Below are 21,671 nucleotides of genomic sequence, written 5' to 3'. Positions count from 1 at the left end.
ATTTTTCATGTGCCAGATCACTTATTTAGTCCTAGAAGACCCAGTTAGACAGTTATTATATGATAGTGGTTTCCTGAAACTGCAGTAAAAGTTATTGAAAAGATATTTTGGATGATGAAGTTTTCTGTTTGCATTCGCTATCACTGTCTGGTGGGGTTCAACTAAGTGAATTTTCTTCACAACTGGCACAAAATTTCAGATGTTTTAGTCATTACACATGCTTAATTATCTTAGAAAAAAAAAGTGTGAGCAACAATTAGAATTTACAAGGCTTTCTTTGGAAAGCTGAACCATCACAGTGTTTACACGTCACTTTCTTTGAAAGCTTTACTGTATTTCATTGATTTGATATTACACTTAAAGGAAGAAATAAAATTGCCATAACTACCTTTAATTGACATATCTAATTAGTATATCTAATTCAGAAGCATTCATGGTGGCATGTGGAGAATTGACAGCATGTTCACCATACGCATTTGCAAAATGCTATTATCACACCATGAAATTCCATGTATACAGAAAAAATAAACAGAAGATAGCTATCTGGTACGCATTTCCACACTCATTTGAGTTTACACTGTAAACGATAAAGGATTAAGTATGGGAAGTGCCTGTCTGGACTGTAGATTGATCACAGCAGGTTCATTTTCCTAGTGGATTTGCACATCATCTCATTACATTACAGCCACCACTTGAGAGCATGCAGGGTATGCATAGAGATACTCTTATCTGACTTCTAAAATTTTTCCTGAACTTGTGATCTCAGCAATCTTCCCATTTCCATGTATTAAAATATCACAATCACAGAATTAATTACAATCAAGCTGAAAAGCATATCCCTGATTGTTCAGCTTGAGAACAGAAGTGAAGCATACAAGTTTACATATTCTCATCTTTGTGAAATTGTACTCTGGCTAGAAATTAATCTGATATTTTCATGACCCAGAATCACTTCAACACACTCCAACAGTCAGTTTGTATGCCCTTTAGTGGATGTCTCTCCACGAAAGATAAGATGTACAGAAAACTAGATACAAACATTTCTTAGTGTTAACTCTAGATGTTGCAAGAAGATTGATTCATGACTTAGGTTCCTGGGTATCCCGCATGACTCTGGTAAGAATGAAGTACTAGGTACAGGATACACATTAGTCAGTAAGATACCCACGAAGACACCTGCAAGTCTCAGCCCCTTGCAAGATCTACGATTTTCACATTACAAAAAAAAAAAAAGGGGGGGGGGGGGGGGAGGGAGAGGAATTCTCACAGGAAATTTTGTACAGAATTGAAGACACTTGAAAATGCCCAACAAGAAAGTTTGTTAGAATGTTTCACTAATGTTTTCTTTTTTATTTTTTCTTTTTCTGATTTTTTTGTTCATTGCTTAATGAAAGCATTAAGTAGTAGTCAATCAGTCCACACAGGTGGTAATTTCCTCATTTTAGGAAAACTAAAAAAAAAAATGGAAAAAGCAGTAACATAAAAATGATAAAATTACAAAATCAAAAAGTGCATAGTAAAAAAGCAACTACTAATACTGCTTTGAAGATTCTACATGGGATGTTATCTACAACTCCGCATAGAATACATGTTACTAGGCAACCATCTAGTTAAGTAATTTTATAAATGAGTTTTACTCTGCTTCCCGTGAACCCTGAGAATACTGTGATCTCAGTTCTCCACTCAGAACATATTTAAAAATCTAGAGGTACTGTAAAAACATAACCATGCAGAAAGCACTATTATAAGCCATATTATTTTACCTTGGCTAAATATTAAGTATGCAATACTTTGCCTGAAGGAATTACACTTTGAATATACCTATTAAGAGATTTCTATGCCCTGCACAGTGCCATTTCAGTTTTTCTTGAATGACAAAATGCCTTTTCATATACTGCTTACTGTTTTTTTCCCCCCAAAGACAAACAAAAAAGAAATATGAAGTCTTCTACAAATCAGTTTAACTGCTTTATTGTATTATCAAGGAGTGTGACAGTCATGATTACCTTTTAAACTCCATGGATATACCAAGAAAATGGAAAAATGTTCAACTATCAATCATAAAAAGTGTTGTGCAGAATGACTGCCTGACCACTTCTATGCAAAGTAATAGAAAAGCTTCTGAAGATTCCTTCAAATATCTGATCACTAACAATTTCCAAGCAAATGGAGATTAAGTTTTGTTTTTTTAAAAATATATAGTTTTTTAGAAGTCATTCTTACACAGCTACAAAGCTGCCAGAAAACATAACAATATACATCTAGAATTACGTAAGGCATTAATTTTATGACAATCTGATGAACTGATGGTTTTTAAAGAACTTATAATTGAAAAACAGCAATTAAAAAGGGATGCATCTAATTGCTTTCTATGCTCAACTTTATTTAATAATTTTATCCATGATATGCAGCAAATACACAAATAAGTGGTGACAAGAATAAGAAGAGGTGATTGGTAGGATTAATATAACGGGTACGCGTGTCAGCCATAAAGGTAAATATAGGTTATCAGTCCCCTTCAAATTAAATTTATCTTAATTTAGCTCATTCTTAAATACACCTCAGTTGTTAAATAAGAGACTATTTTCCAAAAACACTCTTATAACAACAAGTGAATCCTGCAGCAACTATTGAAGTATCTGTCTGAAGACTTAATGAACCAGCATCTAAATGCAGGCTCTGAAGATGATGTATCAGCAAATAAAGCGCATGTAATTCTTAAAGGACAGAACTGAATAGCAGGAAGGAGGAGCTCAGCTTCTGTATGTGCCACAACCAAAACTAACAGAAGTTCTATACCCAAGTTAGTTGACATGTTCTAAAAACAGCTGCAAACATGAGAAAGTTCAGTGAACAAAGCCCCACAATAACATTAAGTGGGGAACAAAACATTATAGAACAAGGTTTTGGTAAGGAGATCCTGAAAAACTTGATCGGCAGATAGAAGGAGTATCAAGGGGACAAAGGAATAAAGCAGTCACTGAAGATGAAATGTGAATAACCAAACAAATGCCAATGCCATTATTTATCGATGCATTCTAGTCTCCAAAAACACTTGAATGAACTACAGCCAGCTACTGCTAGAGACAAGATATGGAGACAAAAGAACCTTCCCTCCTCTGACCTCATCAGCTGTTCTTAGATCATTAGCTATCAGCCTTCCTTTAAAATAAACAAACAAAACAACCAAAATTTACTTAATCAAGAATGGAATTCCAAGAACATGAGAAGTCCCAAGCAGATAAAAATCCAGCATTTGGCTTTGTGTGGGAGACCTCTGAATTTGTTTGCTTCTGATTGTCAGGAGGCACAAGAGGGAAACAAGAGGAGGCAAAAAAAGAGGTAGAAGAGAGAACTAGAAACTAAAAAGAACTAGAGACATTGAAAATGCATCCAGAGCAGGAAAATTTATGACAGCTCATAGGGAAAATTTCTTAAATAAGGCATCGTGAGGAAAGACCATTATTAGGAAGGAAGGCTCAGAAAGGTAATATGAGAACTGCCAGGGGAAAGGAGAAGAAAAAGAATGATAATTAGGGATGGAGAAAGAAGGGAAGTAGGCAGTGTGACAAAGTTGTGAAGAACAGGTAGAAAAGTGCTAGATCCAACTATTCACATTATAAATGTGGAATGAAATGTAAGGCTCCTCCTGTCAGCAAAAATTTCTTTGGCTCAGTGGGAACTTGTGCTTGATCTTCCAGAGGACAGAAAAGCATCACTATATCCAAGGAGACTGTGTGTAGTTTGTGGCTATTCAGATGATGAGATAACTGAATACTAAGTCTAGAAGCAAAACTGTACCCTTTAAGGACACAGAGGTTGGGCAGAATTAGGGGAAGCATTTACGAAACCTTTAGATTTTTATCTGTTTTTAACTACTCACTTAAAACTTATCTGCAGAAAAATGTGAATAGGTGATAGCATTTATTTCTCATTCTAGTGAAATACAGTTTTATATATATATATATATATATATATATATATACACACATATATACATACATACATATTTTAAAGGCAGAAAGACTTCTGTCATCTTGAGGAGATGACTACAAGAAAGACTAGACAGGTTCACCTTAAAATACTGGTCAATTTGCAATAAAAAAAATAAACCAAATCAAGACAATAATAATAACCCCCTCACACACACATACACTAAATCCCAAAGGAAAATACATTAATTTTGCAATATTTGGGTCAAGATTAAAATCATAAAAGTAATCTATTCTGTCTGTCTCAAATGGCTATTGCATTCAAAATTGTGATGTTGCTGAAAATAACATTTGCAAACATCTAAGTATAGCTAAGCTGACTTTTTTTTATTGATAAACATGGAAGCAAATTCATGAAGTTACAGCAGGAGGGTGATGTTTGCTTATTGTTATTTTTTCTATACTCTTACTGTGTCATAACGTGTTAAAAAGAAAGTTAAAAACAAAGAGAAAGCAGGATTTTCTGTTTGTGTGAGATGTTATCCTGCATATTGTTTTGGATATTCATCAATTTTATATTTGAATGAGAAAATATTTAAGGAATTTATTTTCTGCATTTAGTATGATGGTGAGAAATATGCTAAAATATTCCTCTGACCAGCTTGAAATTTTGTATTTCTAATATTACTGATTCATAAATAAATAAGATCGATCATTAAATAGCATCAGTAAAATTCAAATTGAATACTTTGTTTAAAGGAAGTGCATATTCCCGTTTAAAAGATATGAGGTAAGATGCCATGTCATTGCAGCACACTTAATCCATACTACTCATTTAGGAAACTTCATCAGGAACACAGCTACACACCCACTATTAATCTAGACACTTGGTTGATCTAATACAAAGATATAAATATATTAAAACTGAAATATAAGACAGAGAAATATTTGTGTGCCTAAGACATGAGCTTTGGTTCCCCAAAACCTGTGAAATCTTTCACTACATATTTTCTTTTATTTAATTTATGCTTCAGAGTTGAGAGAAAGTATCACAACTCATGCATTCAGGTATGCTTTTTTGTCTCATAAGCAGCAAAGAAGTTATCAACATCTCTGAATAATTATGACAAAAGAACTGAGTGTCATGCAGTTCATTTTTTCTTTCAAACTAATAAGCTTAGTAGATATTATAGAACTGTGGAAATTTTGATTAAAAAGTTTAAGCATTTCATTTTTACATCTGTATTATGCTCCACACTAAAACTTTAAACATCAAAGCTATAAATTGGATTCAAAGAAATTGTTTGATGTTATACCTGCAATATGTAACAGAGCTCAAAGCAATTTTCCCACCAAAATGTTTTGCAAAGTCAATTTAAATCACTTACAAAAACATTTCTGAAAATCTGAAAAGTGCAAACATGCACGAATATGCTGTTCACTCTGCTGTAAGACTGCCAGAACTTCCAATATATGTAGTTCTTCTAGATATTTTAAAAGCTGATTCTAAAAATAATGCCGTAAGTAAAAAAAACACATACTAAACTCTTACAGTAAGTGGTGTGACTCAGTGTTCATCTGGAAGAAAGTACAGTCCTAATTTGAAAATTTTGAGGTGCAAATTAGGACAGACCTACTAATGCATCAGGATGTTCCTGTTTTAAGAATGTATTTGTAAGGCTATGTTTGTATATGAATACATATCTCAAAGCATTATTTTCTGGCACAGTGATGCCAGAGCTTCACATTAGGCCTGATTTTTAAAAAGGCTGAAAAAAAATCCACAACAAAATACAGTGTATTTTTCTATTATCCCCAATCTAAGAAAAATAACCTTTGAATATGGAATAACCATACGAAAACAAAAGATGTATTCTATTGTCTTGTAAGACAGGATAACAAGCAGTGCAAAATATAACAGTACATGCAATATGGATCCTAACACACATAGAAATCATAGCATTGTCTCCTATACAAACCAGGGGAAGTATGATCCAGGTGAAAATGTAGGTACACACCATTTTTAGAACAGCTATTAGTGATTTATTAAAAAGAATGAAGTAGTATTCAAAGGAGTTGAATCTGTTATCACAGTTCTGCCCTAGAAGTTATATAACAGAATGACCATTCCAGGTCAGACCAAAAATCCAACTACCCCAGTACACTGTCTCCCACAGTAGCCAAAAAAGGGATGTTCTACTAACAGTACAAAACCAGGGAAAATCACAATGACACCTGGTAGCATAGCCCCACAGCTATTATAGCCACCAGTCTGATCTAGTGACTAATAATCTGTAATGGGTTTTTCTTTGAATAACTAGTTTAATCACTTTCTGAATTCCTCCGCTACAAATTACGAAGAAAATAGTCAATAGCTCTGATGCTTTAAACCAATACACAAATCAGGTAATTGATTTTGGCAATTACTGCAGCGGTGTAATTGACATAAGGATATTTATGTGGTCAATGTATTTATTTCAGAACTTACCTCCATATTCTTACCTTGTGTTTGCAAGAGTACTGAATAAGCATGATGATTCTACAGTTACCAACAAAAAATACATTCTAGAACTACATTCTGGAGAGGAGCTTAATATTTTATATAAAATCACCAGAAGTCAGAAGGACATCTCCAGAGATGGGCTGAAAATCCCAAGTTTAGTTCCTATTCTAGTGTCGATCATGAATTTGTATTGAAATGCACAAAACGGAACTATGAGCAGGGAACAGTGCCAAAGAAATGTAATCAACATTTTTACTTCACAAAATATCATTAAAACTTTATCAGGTGGAATGTTTTTGCATTTAAAAGATCTGTACTAGTATTTGCACTGAACTCCAGTGAAATACTTCTGTAATCAGAAAATTGCCGTTATCTTTTTAGACACCTAATAGGAGTTCCAATAATTTCCTAACTAGTTTTGGTTGTATATTGAAATATTCACAGTGCTATGCTTGCAGGCTCAGATGTTGCAGTAAAACATTTTTAGACCAAGTCTCTGATTATTTCCTTGTTTCCATATTAAAATGGTAAAAAAAAATAATTATATGAAACACCTTCTGCTTCTTGTCCCAGAATATTTGTTTGGAATTGTTTCCTGCTGCATAGCTTTGAATATTTCTATAATTATTTTGGTTTTTTTTTTTAACTGTTTAGTTTACTTTTAAATTTTCCTTCTCAACTACCTACTTTTGCAAATCTTCTTATAAAGATTCATAGTGATCTTCACCATTGACTTTCTTATCAATCTAGAAAAAATAAGCTATTCAGAAAAGTGGTGAGATTGTTAATTTCAAAATTCATTTTGTTTTTCTTCCCAACTGTTTCACTTAAGGAAGAGTTACAAATGAGTAGCTTCAATTCCAGACAAATTAAACTCCAACTTGGTAGGTAAAACAAACCTTGAAATCCTAAAAGATTAAAGCACCCCAGAGAGCTATTTTTTTAAATGAGTGTTGAACCAAGATACTGCTATATTACAATAAATGCGCTAAGGGTAGGATTCAGTACCCAAGACATAATTGCCTCAGATCATTTTATTCCTAAAGACATCTGCACAGACTTGACAGACACAAAAGGAAAGGATCTGTAGGAGATTTGCGTCCAAATAAAGCAGAAGCAGGAGGCCAAGATGAATAAGCTAGCACAGATAAAATGGCTCTAGACATCTATTTCAAACAGCTGAAACCTACCTTACAAGTCTCATAAAACTTCACACTGAAACATAAAGCAATATTACTTGCAATCTGACTTGAAGACAATGACCGTCACGGTCACTGCTAAAAACTGAGATGCTTTACTTTAAAGACACCTAAGGAAAACAAGGTAATCAAATCAATTTAAGTAAGAAAATACAATACCAAATGGGTTAAGCTTTCATGCCCTTGAAGTGAAAACTTCACTGTGCCTACATACATACCCTACATAAAGAAATTCTTTCCCAGTTTAACTTCTTCTAAAGAATTATCACGTAGGTTGTTCTTTATACAATAACTTTACACTTACTGTGCTAGATCATAGCAGACATTAATTTTATGCAGTTCTTATAGGAGGTGGAATGATTCAGAAAGCACACAAGGAACCCTACTGAAGGGACTTAGCAAGGCTTGTGTAGCCTTACCACGATAAAAAAGCATCTTGAAAGCTAAGAGGTTTTAAACATTTAACATGCTTGCAAGCACAGCCATAATAATACCAATTGTGTTTATTTTTAACTTGTTACAGATTCTTTGTATTGAAATACTCCTGCATAATGTTTTTTTTTTTTTTTTTTTTTTTTTGTTTTTTTTTGTTTTTTGACAGAAACAAAAAGAATGCCACTCTATTCTCTCCTCACCAATACATTGGGAGCACTAGTGGAAAAGCTTGACAAGAGCTGGAAATGTGTGCTTGCAGCCCAGAAAGCCAATCATGAACTGGGCTGCATCCAAAGAAGACCAGCAGGTCAAGGGAGTCAGTTCCACTCTCTCTACTCTGCTCTTAGGAGAGTTATTCCGCATTCAGCTCTGGGGCCCCCAGCACAAGGAGGACATGGACCTGTCAGAACAAGTCCAGAGGAGAGCCATGAGGATGATCAAAGGCCTGGAGCACCTCTCCTATGGAGACAGGTTTGAGAGAGTTGGGGTTGTTCATCCTGGAGAAGAGAAGACCTTAGCGCAGGTTTCTAATACTGAAAGTGGGCCTAAAAGAAAGATGGAGGAGGGCATCTTTATCATGGAGCTTAATGATAGGAAAAGGGGTAACAGTTTTAAACTAAAAGAGAGTTGATTTATATTACATATAAGGAAAAAATGGTGAGGCACTGGCATAGGCTGCCCAGAGAAGCTGTAGGTGCCCCATCCCTGGAAGTGTTGAAGGCCAGGTTGGATGGGGCTTTGGGCAACCTGCTGTAGTGGGCGGTGTCCCAGCCTGTGGCAGGGGGATTGGAACTAATCTTTAAAGTCCCTTCCAACTCAAACCATTCTATGAAACTAATGATTTACTTATTCCAATTCTATCCCTTTTTCTATCCCTTTTATTCATCTCTAGATTACACTTCTCAATTTTCTTGTAAATGCATGTCTAACCAGAGTCTAATCTTGTTGCTCAACTGTAAATCCTTTTGTTTGTTTGTTTGTTTGTTTTTTAAGTTTAAGATTTTTTTTTTAATTATTCCTTTTCTATTTTCACCATTTCAAATCTTGGTATTTAGAAAGTAGTGCTTAAGCATCGAGTAAGAAAGAAAAACTGATTTAGCTGAAGGACAAATTACTTAGTATTTTTCTAGCAGTGCTGAAACAGTTCTAGACACCTAGATTCTAGACCCTGTTCTTCGTTCAAAACATTTTTCTTATATGAAATCTACCAATAAAAATCAGCATTGCTGGTAAGAAAATACTCTCGATTTTGGTTATGTTAAGCACTATCCTGATTATTATTTGTTTAAAAATGTTCCAGTTTAGTGTTATTTGTACAGTAAGTAATTGAACATTAAGAAACAGCTCTGTAATAAATCATGCATCCTAGGAATCTGACATTTGATGTAACAGAGAAGGTAGAAGAAAGATATTTTTCTTCATATTTAGTACAGAATAGCTATAAAATATAAGCCATCTCAACATTTTGATTTCCAAGTACAGGTTTTGGGGTATTTTTTGCTCTTACCTGGCGTAAAGTACGTGCTACTATGCTTTCAAGTACTGGTCCTCTGTCTTCATGCAGCAGATGAACTTCATCAAGAATCAAGAGTTTTACCAGCTGAGAGAGGGCTACATCACCAACACTTTTCCTTGTCACTACATCCCATTTCTCTGGAGTAGTCACAAGCATCTATGAGAGCAGGAAAAAGACATATTAAGCATATATAAATAAAAATCCAAATTCACCCTTATTAAAAAATGCATTTTAATTTGCAATTGAGTAAAGGCAATGTAGTACTTACACAGCTACCTTAAGTTTTACCTGCTTTGTATATTTGAGGCAGACACAGTCTCCTGCATTCTACATGTGCTGGACATCAAAATAGTAGGCTTCAGTGTGGAAAAATATATGGAACTATCACCAAATAACTTCAAGCTAACGTGTGCCATTTGTATATATGTTCTACATTAGAACAAATAGGTATTATTTGTCCAGAATCAATTCCTTACATAATCATGCAAGACATTTAACATTCAAGTCCCTCTAAAAACTATTTGTGGTAAAATATTTCTAACTGATTACAGCAAACACCTAAGACCTCCCAGAAAAACAATTTTAATTCTTTAATTCTGAATAATGCTTCAAGGCCCTGGCTAGGAGACAGAAAGCTAACAATGACTTATAAAACTTCTATGTAAATTGCTTATACAAGTCTGAAAAAAAAAAAGAAAATAACTGAATGTTAAGATCAGAATAAATTGAAAGTACCATCAGAATAATATTAATAGCTTTTAGAAAGCAATAGAAAAAAAAAATCAGTTGCCTTAAATTTTTTGGAACCCAGATTGACAGACTTCATAACTACAGAATGGCTGAAGTGGGAAGGGACCTCTGGAGGCCGTCTTGTCCATCTCACCCAGATCAAGCAGGGCCACCCTGAGCAAGTTGCCCAGGACCATGTACAGGTGGCTTTTGAAGATCTCCAAGAAAGGAGATTTCATAATCTCTCCTGGTGACCTGTACCAGTGCTTGGTCACCTTCAAAGTACAAAGGGTTTCCTGATGTTCAGATGGAGCCTCCTGCATTTCTGTTTGTATTCACTGCCTCTTGCCCTGGATGACCCTGGATGCAGCCTCATAGCATTCTCCCTTAGGGTATTTATATACCCTTTGCGGAGACCCCCTATGCCTTCTCTGTGCTACCCTCTGCACTCTTTCATGTGAAAGATACTCATTTTGTTTTCAGAAGACTAGAAATCATTTTGTCCAGTAATGTTTCTTTTAGAATATTATTATAAAAATATATATTTATAAAGCATGCATTTATGAATACTCTTTTCATCACAAGATATATCCTGATATTTATTAATTCACCTCAGAGAAGTATTTTTCCCTGCAGTGCCTCACAATATTGTCCCAGTCCAATTATTTTACTTTCAGAATCCTAGTCTTTGCTAATTACTAAGAAACACTTCTGAATACATTGTATTTGTGATGTTATCCAAAAAGATGTTCCTGTCCTGCAATATTTAAAACTCAGTGCAAGAAAGACCAAATAATATCACTGAGAACGTGGGGGATGTTTCCTTAAAACATTATTGCATGTGTTTTGCTAGCAAATACAGATTTTTCAAATGTTTGCAATCCTACAAAATAGTAGGTGTAAAAATGTATGACCATAATTTATGAACCGAATTGTAACACTACTACAGATGCAACTGTTAACACTTTAAAATGAGCCATGTCAACCACAAAAAAAAAAAATAAAAATTAGCAGCTGTACTTCCGCAGAACATTAATTAGCAAACAGTGAGGAAATATATTTAGCAATGCATATTAAGACTTTAAGGTGTGAAATACTACAAATGCAAGCTACTTAGTTAATTTGCTAAAACTAAATTGCCAATGTTGAGATCAGTTGTTTTTTATGCCAGTCATGTTATCAGAATATATATTTAAATTGATATCATTAATTTTTCTGTTTCTAAGTGATGACTAAATATTCATTATAAAGCTCCTTTACTTTGATCTTATTTTAAAACAGCAATGTTACGCGAAGTAATGACCTGAATTAAAGCTATACTTGATATACTGTCTCATTTAGTAAGACCAGATATCTCCAGAGAATATTTTGCCAGAAAATAAGATTGCTTCTTATATCTATTTTGCAGATAAAAATTACAGTTGAGAAAGAAAATCCTCCAAAAAAAACCAAACAAATCAGCTTTGTAGTCTCAAACTCTAAATTGAATTTAAATGTAAGGCGCTAATTAAAAATATCAGCTAAAAGAAAATGTTGACTACCAGCAAATGTTAGAAAGCTACAGATTATTTTTTCAATTAAAATAATAAACAAAGCAGCATTATGATCTATCTTGTAATTACTTTTAAATGCTGTGGTGGCATTTATATTTGTAATTAATTTTCAGAAATAATATATTTCATCTACAAAGTTATAAACTCAAAAATTAGATTCAGCAAAAGGATTCAACTTTCTGTTTGGAGGCAGAGAAAGAAACCAGTAACCAAACCTTAAAATATCTTTTTAATATATTCTTTTTTATACTTCGACTTCAGTTATCAGCACACTGAGAAGTGTGCTCATTTATATTGCTATTTCACCACTTCACCTCTTTCAGTATTAAAATAGATGGAAAATAAACTGTCGCATTTGTTTAATGAACTAGAACTCATGCAAGACAGTTCAATCTTTTTTTTATTATTATTTTATTAGGGTATGGGTGAATAGAAATGGGTTAACTGTCGATATTTTTGCTGTCAACTTAAATTTCTCTCTGCACATTAAGTCTCTTTTTCCAATGATTTTTGGATTAATCAAATTAATATTAACATCAAATTAATTAAATATAAAGTCATTAATAAAGATTCCATACTGACTTTTTCTACTTAAAAAAAACATGGAATAGTAAAATTGGCTTATTAAAGAAGAGCCTTCTTAGGTGACAACTGTCACTCATTTAACTTCTGTAACAAGAAAAGACAACATGTTTAAAACTAAACTTTCAACCTAAATGATTTCATTTAGGTTCAGGGTGTTTTGATGTATCTCTGTATTACTTTATGTAATGTTCACATAAGAACTCAAAGAAAAAAAGTCAAATTACTTCACTTTGAAAAACAAAGTCAAAGGTGACAATACTAGCTGGTAACTTCAACCTCAATTGACAAGCACTTTCAAGTGACTGTGAAAATGCACTTTTCTATTTGCAAATATTTTTAGCAAAAAACAATTTGCAAAATATTTTTAGCAGTTTCTTTTCAGTCCCCTTAGAAGCCAGCCTTCATGATAAAAGGAAGTTATGTTTTCATACCATATTTTCAGAAAATTTTGAAAAATGCATGGGGTTTGATGTTGTTGTATGGTTTTTTTTTTAGTCTGAAAAGGCCTATGGTCTCATAGAGAGGAAAAGATCTTCCATTAATTTCTAACAGCTGGCACAGCCTGCACATTTACTTTTTCAATAGCTCACTTGCAATCCTTTAAATTCTTCACTCGCTTCTTAAATTTTCCTGAACAGATCTTGCATGTGACTAGTATCTGATTTCTGTGTGAGCAATTTGCGTGCCCCTCCTTGAGGCTAGTAAAACTAATGTTAATACCCTCAGATTCACACTCCCACAGGTCCAATCCACATATGAAAATATTTTAGAACAAACTACATAAAATATTAACTACAATTTCCCATACTAAAAAAAAAATATCACTGCTTTTAAGTTCTTCAAGACAATTTTCAAGAATGGTTTCCCTATTTTAGCTACTTCAGCCTCCAAGCATATCCGCCACTTGTCTGACCTTTTGTTCCTTTCAAGCATATAACAATTGAAACTCAGAAAAAAAAATACAGATAGCTTCCTAATTACTATGATAAACGCTTAGAAAACACTTACAAAAGATCTAGGTTATTCTTCCTATCTGCCAAATATTTTCAAACCAAAATGTATAAAAACATATCAGGGGTTGGACCCAATGATCTCTTGAAGTCCCTTCCAACCCCTGCAATTCTGTGATTCTGTGAAGAACTAGTTGACTAGTACATCAGGCTGAGCATCAACTGGGATGATAGGAAAGTGGTGTTCATATTTGGACAAAATACCATTCTGATTATTAAAAAGATGGTTCTGAATCATCAGATTAGTAAATTCAATTCCGTGCTCTGTTATTTTTAAAGTGGATTCTCAAAATAGTCTACCTTACATGTGTTCAAACCCTTCTGGAAGGTAAGTAAAGTAGGCTTGCATGGCATATTCTAAACAAATTATTTTATTTTTTCATTATCAGACCTTATAAAAACCTGTATTTTGAGACTGAAAATGGGTTTATATAAATTCATGTACTATGAGGAGTAAACACCCTATAAGACAAAATTTTGGTAATTTCTCTTTAAAAGGTGCTTTTTTTTTAAAAAAATAGTTTTTGTTTGTGATACACAATAAACATTTCAACTACTATTTGAATACAAGACATTTGAAGGAAATAATGAAATACCTATAAAAGAAAGAAATTTTTAATTTCTTACAGCACAGATTTAATGGGCATTCCTGAGAATAAAAATGAAACATTCTGACGAACAGCAGGAACACAAGATTGACAACAACAGTTTGTCATAATCAGCCCCATTCAGAAAGCAGATCTTGCTGCTTTCTGTTCAATTGTTTTTTTATAAAATGACTACGAGTAAAGGCTTTTGTACTAGAATTACCCAGTAAAATAATCCCAGAGAACTAAACCGAATGCAATTGATGAATTAAAAACTCTGATTAGAAAAGCAACAAAGGGTGTATAAATCCTTTACAATCTGAACAACCAAAGTATCTTTTTACAGAATCGCTTACAACTGCACCTGAGCAAATATATTGGTTGCTCCACCTCCCAAACGCTTGACTCATCTTCAGATTGGTGTTCACTTCTGTGTTTTAATTTTTTTTTTGTATCTGTGTTCAGAAATAAGTTATGAGCAGTAATTCTTTTAATAAGGTGTCTCATGGGAATCATGGTAACTTAAAGTGTTTGATTTTTTTTCTTTACTTTTATATTTTAATAGGATCATGTGAACCATCAGCAAGATCTGTTAGAGATGGCAAGGTGGTGCACATGTAGAAATTTTCCTAGGAGGTGAGGAAGACATCCTTTGGGGAATTTTTCAGAGAAACAGCAAACACCTACAATTGGGATTAACTGCTATTTAGCATTTCTTTGTACCTTTTGTACCACTTGCTATTAATTAATCCTCTTACTATTTCAGCATCCTCAGGAAATGAAAAAGAAAACCAAGCCTTATTTTAGAAAATAACCTGATGCCTGCAGCTATGTACTCCAGAGGCTACCTCCTGTGCAAAGACTGATGGAATTATTTGTTTTGTTGATAGAATGAGAAAGTCTGATTGAAGACCAAAGCTAAGCAGAGGTAAAGAGATTGAAAACAGCTGAAATACAGACTGGAAGTAACTTGAAGGCATAAGCTCCATTGGAAAATGCATGTTATGTATTTAAGGAGTTTGCCTTTTAATAGCATAAGGCAATAATTAGGTATGACTACAGGTTATTTCATCACTTGTAGATTAAAAAGTTTTCTTTTAATGAAATTACATGTGATGAAGCAAATAATCATTCCACATGAAGAAAAGCAGAAAACTTACTAAAAATAGTTATTTTCAGGAGTGCCTGGATGATGTTGAAGGACACTTTTATGGCCCATTCCATTTGTAGATACAGTTACAGACAAAGACTAGTGCATGAACCAAATGAAAGGTCTAAGGATCTAAAAGCTTTGGAAAGCACAGAACCATCCTCTTTCTATGTTTATGCCTGTAATAAGTTAGATGAGTCATTGTGCTGGAGACATAGATGGGAAGCAACAGAATTCTGGTCTAGCCATTGCTGCTTTTTTGTCAGTATTCAAAGACACTCTCTCAAAGATCTGCTTCTGTAGATTTCAGCTAATATAGCTTCCTCATCTTTATCATTTTCACCTCTCTACTGGTTTCTCTTCTCCCACTCCTTCACACACATCCTTAATTCCACCTCACCACACTTGAAAGAATATGCATCTGATCCTACAGCATGTTCTCTTCAGTCACAGCCAGGACTCCTCATCTTCTGACAGCTTTTGGTCACGGGGCATGGACATACTACACAGTTTACTCTATTCATGGTGTAAGTATTTATCATGGTGCTTTTTCTTGGCCCTTGCACAGTGTTCACTGCAAGAGCTTCACTCACACACAAACGGAGATGCAGAAAACTGCATGCAGTTACACACATCCACCCAGACGAGCCTTGCATTGGAATGCATCATATTCTGCAGTTCTCTATAGAAAGCTGCTACGCTGGGGCTATGCTTTGCACAAATTGGAAATATTTCCCATCAATGATGCTTTCAAGCTTTTCACATTTTAATATTAGATACCCAATATCACACCCCATGAGGGTACTTTGGCACTCGCCAAGGCAAAACTCTGTCAAAACATGTTACAAAGGCATCAGCCTTCAAGTCACTTTCATAATGCTGTTTTTATCCTACTTTTTATTGCAGTCATACTCTGCATGATTTATTCAAGCATTTTACAAAACTTCATGCAAGCAAGAGCTCAGGCAGGGAGTGTAATAAACACATAGAAAGTGAAACAGAGGGCAGCAATTCAAAATAGGAATTTGCAGGAGGAAAGTAGGAAGTACTAAATAATGAATATAAATACATTGCTTTTCATAAATCAGTGACAACCATCTGATGCTATGTTTTACATAGGTAAAACAGAATTATGTCTCCAGTAAGGCAGATTTCTTACACTACAAAGATTGGCAATGTGCTCATTTGGGAGCGTTTGGAGTAATGGCAATAAAGAATTACACACACACATACATACATGTATGTATATATCTTTATATGTATGTATCTTTGAAACTTTCAGTAGTAAGACTACACTTACAAAAGACAGTGAGTATTTCATGTTAGAAAGACTTACAGAGGTTGCTTATATTGATGCATAACAGCAGCAATTAGTAAGCCATCAACACTAACATCAATAATCAACATGTCTAGAAATCAACAAGGGAACAACAAAAAAATTTATACAGCCACTTAGAATTCATTAGAACAGCAAATTAATTTCTAACTGAAGAAACAACTTCATTTAACATTTTATACCTTAACCTTAGAAACTCATAATTACAAATGATTTTGTTCCTTTACAGAGCCCATCAAACCCATGTAATGAAAAGGCAACTGATTGACACCTACTCTCTGGACACCTACTTAGCAGAGCAAGATACGATGACACCTCACATGTACCATTGACCTGATTTTTCCAATATTAGTTTACTTGTAGTACAGTTAATTTCACAGAGAGTTACAAATAATAGATGGAATTCACAGATCTAAAATTTTATGCTTTCAGCTCAATCCTGGATGTCCCACTGATTACAAAATTCATGCATGAATTCCAGTACTAAATTTAAACCTCCATACGATTGGACTTTGCCAAAGTCAAAATAAAATGGAATTAAACCCAGTCTAGCCAACAAGACTGCTGAGTCAGAAGAATTTCTTTTTGTTGCTGTGAAAGCAATGAAGTTTTTTTACACTGTTAATGGATGAATACAGAACTTTACATGAGGAATAATTACATTAGTCTTAGGAGAAGCTATGAAAAGCAATATGTATTAGGATCGCTCAAGTAAGAGCTATAGAAAGAATGTAAGAGCATCTGCCCTCTAGATTTTTTTCTAGGAAAAAAAAAACACACCTCGCCACTATCTTTTTTAAGTCAGTACACATCTTATTTTAACAACCGTGGTTACAAATGAGGAAGAGCAGCTTGCATGCTTTGTGAAATTTAGCTCTTATATCGTAAAATGTGTAATTAGCCACTCAGCCTTCAAGTTTAAATAATGATCTAAATGTTTTAACGGAGTTTGATCCTAAACATTACCCTTTTTTTCCTCCCTCTTTGCTGTTAATCAACTCACTAATTATAGTTATACTAACCTCAGATATACTACTGTCAGGTCTGATTGATGCCAATAGCTCCCTTAATCAGATCTGACAACTTACAGCAAGTGCCTGTCTCTGGAGACATTGCTTACAGCCTGCTTGTTATTAAGTCTTCTCTGTGTTATTTTGCAATTTCTTCTCCCTCAGCCTCTTTTTTGTAGAGAACAGAGATAGTAAAATAGCAACAAAACATACACAAAAACACTCTACAGCCATGTTTTTAAACTGCATTGTAGCTAAAATTGATAAGTTTGCTTACTGGATAATTTATGGGGAAAAACTAAGTATAGGAAATTTTTTTTTGTAAATAGAACGATATTCCACAGAAATTTAAAAATGCTTTTGCCTTTTTTTTTTTTTTTTTTTTTTTTTAGGCAGGCAAAGATGAAAGACTATCTCAGCTCTCAGTTTTTCCAATGTATTTGTACAGGCATACGCTTAAAACTCATCACAACAGTCCTAGAGATCTCATTATTAACTGTAAATATAAGAAGTTGAGAACAACTTTTGTTAGGATAATTAGAACCTTTTGTTTATTTATTACTCAAAAATTAGCCAGAACACGGAGTGAGAGATGTATTCCTTTACATAGCACTAAAAAAAAAAAAAAAAAAAAAAAAAAAAGTGAGCAAATACCCATTCATTCTCTAGAATACAGATATAAAATACAGATATAACTTCTTATGAGAAACTGTTCTCCAAGAAGCAGTTGTTCTTGGTCAGTTCCTTACTCCTCTGTTCTGCTCCTCTACAGCACTACCCTGAGATCTGCATTAACCTAACACAATGTCAAAAATAAACAGTTTGCAACAGTGGTACAGTGGCATTTGGTTCCAAGTATCCTTTTTAACATAATATTTTCTCAACAGTTTTATTTTCTTCCACAGATTTGTATGCTAGAGGAAGAAAGAAGAAATTCAAGAAGCCCCCCCCCCCTTTTTTTTTTAATGCACAACTTTTTTTTTTTTTTTACTTTTTTTTTTTTTTGAGAATCAATGAAAATCACCGATTCAGAAGCATAGTAAGTGTAAACTGGTAAACTGAAGAAATGTTTCTTGGTTCAGCTGAGATGCAGATGTTAAATATTGCACCAAGAGCCAATTTTATGGCATCTATTCACACAAGCACAACCCAAACAGCAAGTCATTTGCTTTCATGCAAGTTTTATTTCATGAAATTTGCTTTCAAGTCTACACTCCAAAAAAAAAAATTACATATGCTAATATTAATGACAATCAGTGCTGAAGGTGATTGCAACATTCTACAGTATGATTGATATTTTTTATTCTCCAGTTATACTAACTAAAAACTTGCACACACTTTGGATTTCAGCAAGATCTTTTAAACACCCAGAGTAAACACCAACATTTCACAATTGTGATGGAAGGATCTTATCAAATGGAGTTCCACAGAAGTTTATCCAGCTCAATACTATTGCATATTTTTTCATGCGTAATCCTAGAGATTATACCCACTGAACCTTCAATTGATATGATGCCTCATGGAACTGTAAATGTGTTGGATTACAGAGAAAGAATTCAAAAATGCCTTAGTAAGTTAAAGGAACAGATGCATTTATGAATGAGATTCCTTAATAAAATTTCAAGATTCTACACTGAGGATTAGAGTCATCTTGCCCATTTTAATTTATTTTATAAATTTACCATCTAAACTTATCTGTGTTCCCTCTTGCTGGCTCATTTCATCCATCTCAGTATGAAAGTCTTAGAAATCTTTTCTCTACAGTGTTCTCCCTACAAAAAGCCAGTTTATACTAGTTGCCTAACTTACAGATGGCTAAAACAAAAACAGATTAGTCTGACCCTTTGGAATAATTGTCTGAACAAGTACAGGATGTAAAAACTGGCAAGACAGTAGTTGGGCAAGGCAAAGAAAAAAAGTACATCAGTCTGAAAGTGAACGAAGAATGCTATGCTGGTGCAAAAAATGAAACCTTGCAACAGAAATGCTGTTATTTGGACATGCTAAATAGAATCACAGAATTATGGAATTATAGATAATCCTGAGTTGGAAGGGACCCACAAGGATCACTGAGTCCAACTCCTGGGTTCCCACTCGAAAAAAAAAATCAAACTGCGTGCAAACCGTGTGTCTAAATGCCTCTTGAACTCTGGCAGGCTTGGTGCTGTGACCATTGCCCCGGGGGACCTGTCCCAGTGCCCAACCACCCTCTCGGTAAAGAACCTTTTCCTGATATCCAGCCTGAACTGGATATTGCAGCTTCAAGCCATTCCCTTGGGTCCTAAATAAAAACAAACCTGTCACTCTGCTTAGCAGCAGAATGACCTTGGAGCAAACTTTATGTTTTGGGCAACTTAATCCAAGAAGTGCAAAACAACTGAGAGTCCCGAAATGAAAAATGAGAATGACTAAATGTAAATGAAGCATAACATTTAAGAAAAATTTACATGAATTGATGCTTAGACTAAATAATAAGGACTGAACACAGATAACTACAACTTTGAAAGTCTTCAAAAAGCGAGCAGCAGTGGCTGGGGAAGATGGACATTCAGAAATGGGAAGCGATAATAAAATTTGAGTATGACTTAGGTTTACAATAGGTTTTTGTAAACTACATTAAAAAAAAAAGTGAATCTCCTGAGGGAGATTCATCAGGAAGTTTAGGAAAGCTCTGTCATTAGGATGTTGTAAAAGCATATTAGACCAATGGTGGAATATATGTATCACATCTATTTTGGCAAAAAAGACAGGTTAGATTAACGCTTGTCCTAATTTTTACGGTTTTAATATCAGCTTAGTGTACATAACTGCACTTAATGATGCATTCACACTAAGGCAAATGTCCTCAACACTTCAATTAAAAAACATCCTTCAAATTTCACTTCTAAACACATATTCTAATTATACTCTATATGAATAATTTAATATGCTATGAATATATGCTTTACTTATAAAACATACTCCATACTAATATTGAATATGCTTTAATTCTATAGTAAAGTAGAGCGTGCTTAGGTATTGCATGCGAAGGCAAGTTAGATTCTTTAGGATATTCTTTAAAATATGTTTGTAATAGAGTATAGAAAAGTCTGTACTTTTAGATGGAGTCATATATTGTAAGATTATCTGCAGTATTTGTAAGTATTAATTTGAAGTCTGAAGTGTTTTTTCTTTTGTTCCACAGCCAAAATAAATGCTAAACAACCCAAAATACGCTCTAACATGCAAAATGACAACTTAGAGGAAATAAATTCTAAATTGCTTTGATGTCGTTTTGTAACTTACTTCAAGTCTGTTGCATTTTCAACTGACCAGAAGCTGTAAAATTTGAAAGAGAGCCAAAAGAGGCAAACATTTCCTCAGAAACCTGTCCTCAACGCTACTCAAATAAGCTATCTTTTTGCAGAGGAATATTCACTCAGCAGGCACAGCTGTTATTCTGCAATTTTTACAGCTAAATCAAAGATAATTGGACTTCTGAGTACCTTTAAATTGTACTCTGGGAGAAGGGTCTAACTTAATGCATCATTTGCATTAACTATAAAAGACTGCTTTTTTATCCTGTAAAATTTACAGTGCTTAAAAAAGTATTTGGAAGCGCAAAGCAGTTAGTAATTTTATAGATGTGGATTTCTTTTGCACAGAACCCTTTTAGTTATAAAAGGCCATTAAAACCAACGAAAGTAAATCATTCTTCCAAGTACTTCATAGATAAAATATTAATGATAATAGACACTACTGAAAAATATATTTCTGTAAGTAGCTCCCTACAAGTTCTACTGGCATTCTCAATGCCAAAAAAAGCCCCAGAGAAAGCATCCTACAATAATATTTTATTTGGTGTTTTTAATAAATTAATATAATTATTCATATGAAGATGAGTAATTAGTTCATACCATGAAGTAATTCAGATTCAGATTTTTTGCCGTTAATTTAAGAACTCCAGTTGAGGCATTATTTATTTTTACTTATTAAGATTCATTGCACTTTAGAATTTAACATTTAGACAATTTATTTTAATGATTTTCCAGTCTTAATTTTGCACACAAAAACATGAAAAGCACACTGCTTATTAACCTTCCATCACTGGAAAAGAAAATTTGAAATTTGCTTGACAAAATAATAT

At 33.9% G+C, this 21,671-nt stretch overlaps 1 protein-coding gene across 4 annotated transcripts in view; it reads right to left on the bottom strand.

Annotated features, from left to right (window-relative positions):
- Positions 1 to 21,671, bottom strand: part of ASCC3 (activating signal cointegrator 1 complex subunit 3) — a 274,883-nt gene that overhangs the window by 164,822 nt on the left and 88,390 nt on the right. For all 4 annotated transcript variants that reach the window (XM_038176559.1, XM_038176561.1, XM_072036159.1 and 1 more), the window contains exon 11: positions 9,577 to 9,741. In XM_038176559.1, the coding sequence (XP_038032487.1) occupies positions 9,577 to 9,741 (165 nt within the window). The remainder of the gene's footprint in view (positions 1 to 9,576; positions 9,742 to 21,671) is intronic.

Source organism: Anas platyrhynchos, chromosome 3, assembly GCF_047663525.1.
Source record: "Anas platyrhynchos isolate ZD024472 breed Pekin duck chromosome 3, IASCAAS_PekinDuck_T2T, whole genome shotgun sequence".
NCBI classification, from domain to species: domain Eukaryota; kingdom Metazoa; phylum Chordata; class Aves; order Anseriformes; family Anatidae; genus Anas; species Anas platyrhynchos.
The sequence above is the reverse complement of the archived record's forward strand: the minus strand, read 5'-3'. Positions and strand labels throughout refer to the sequence as shown.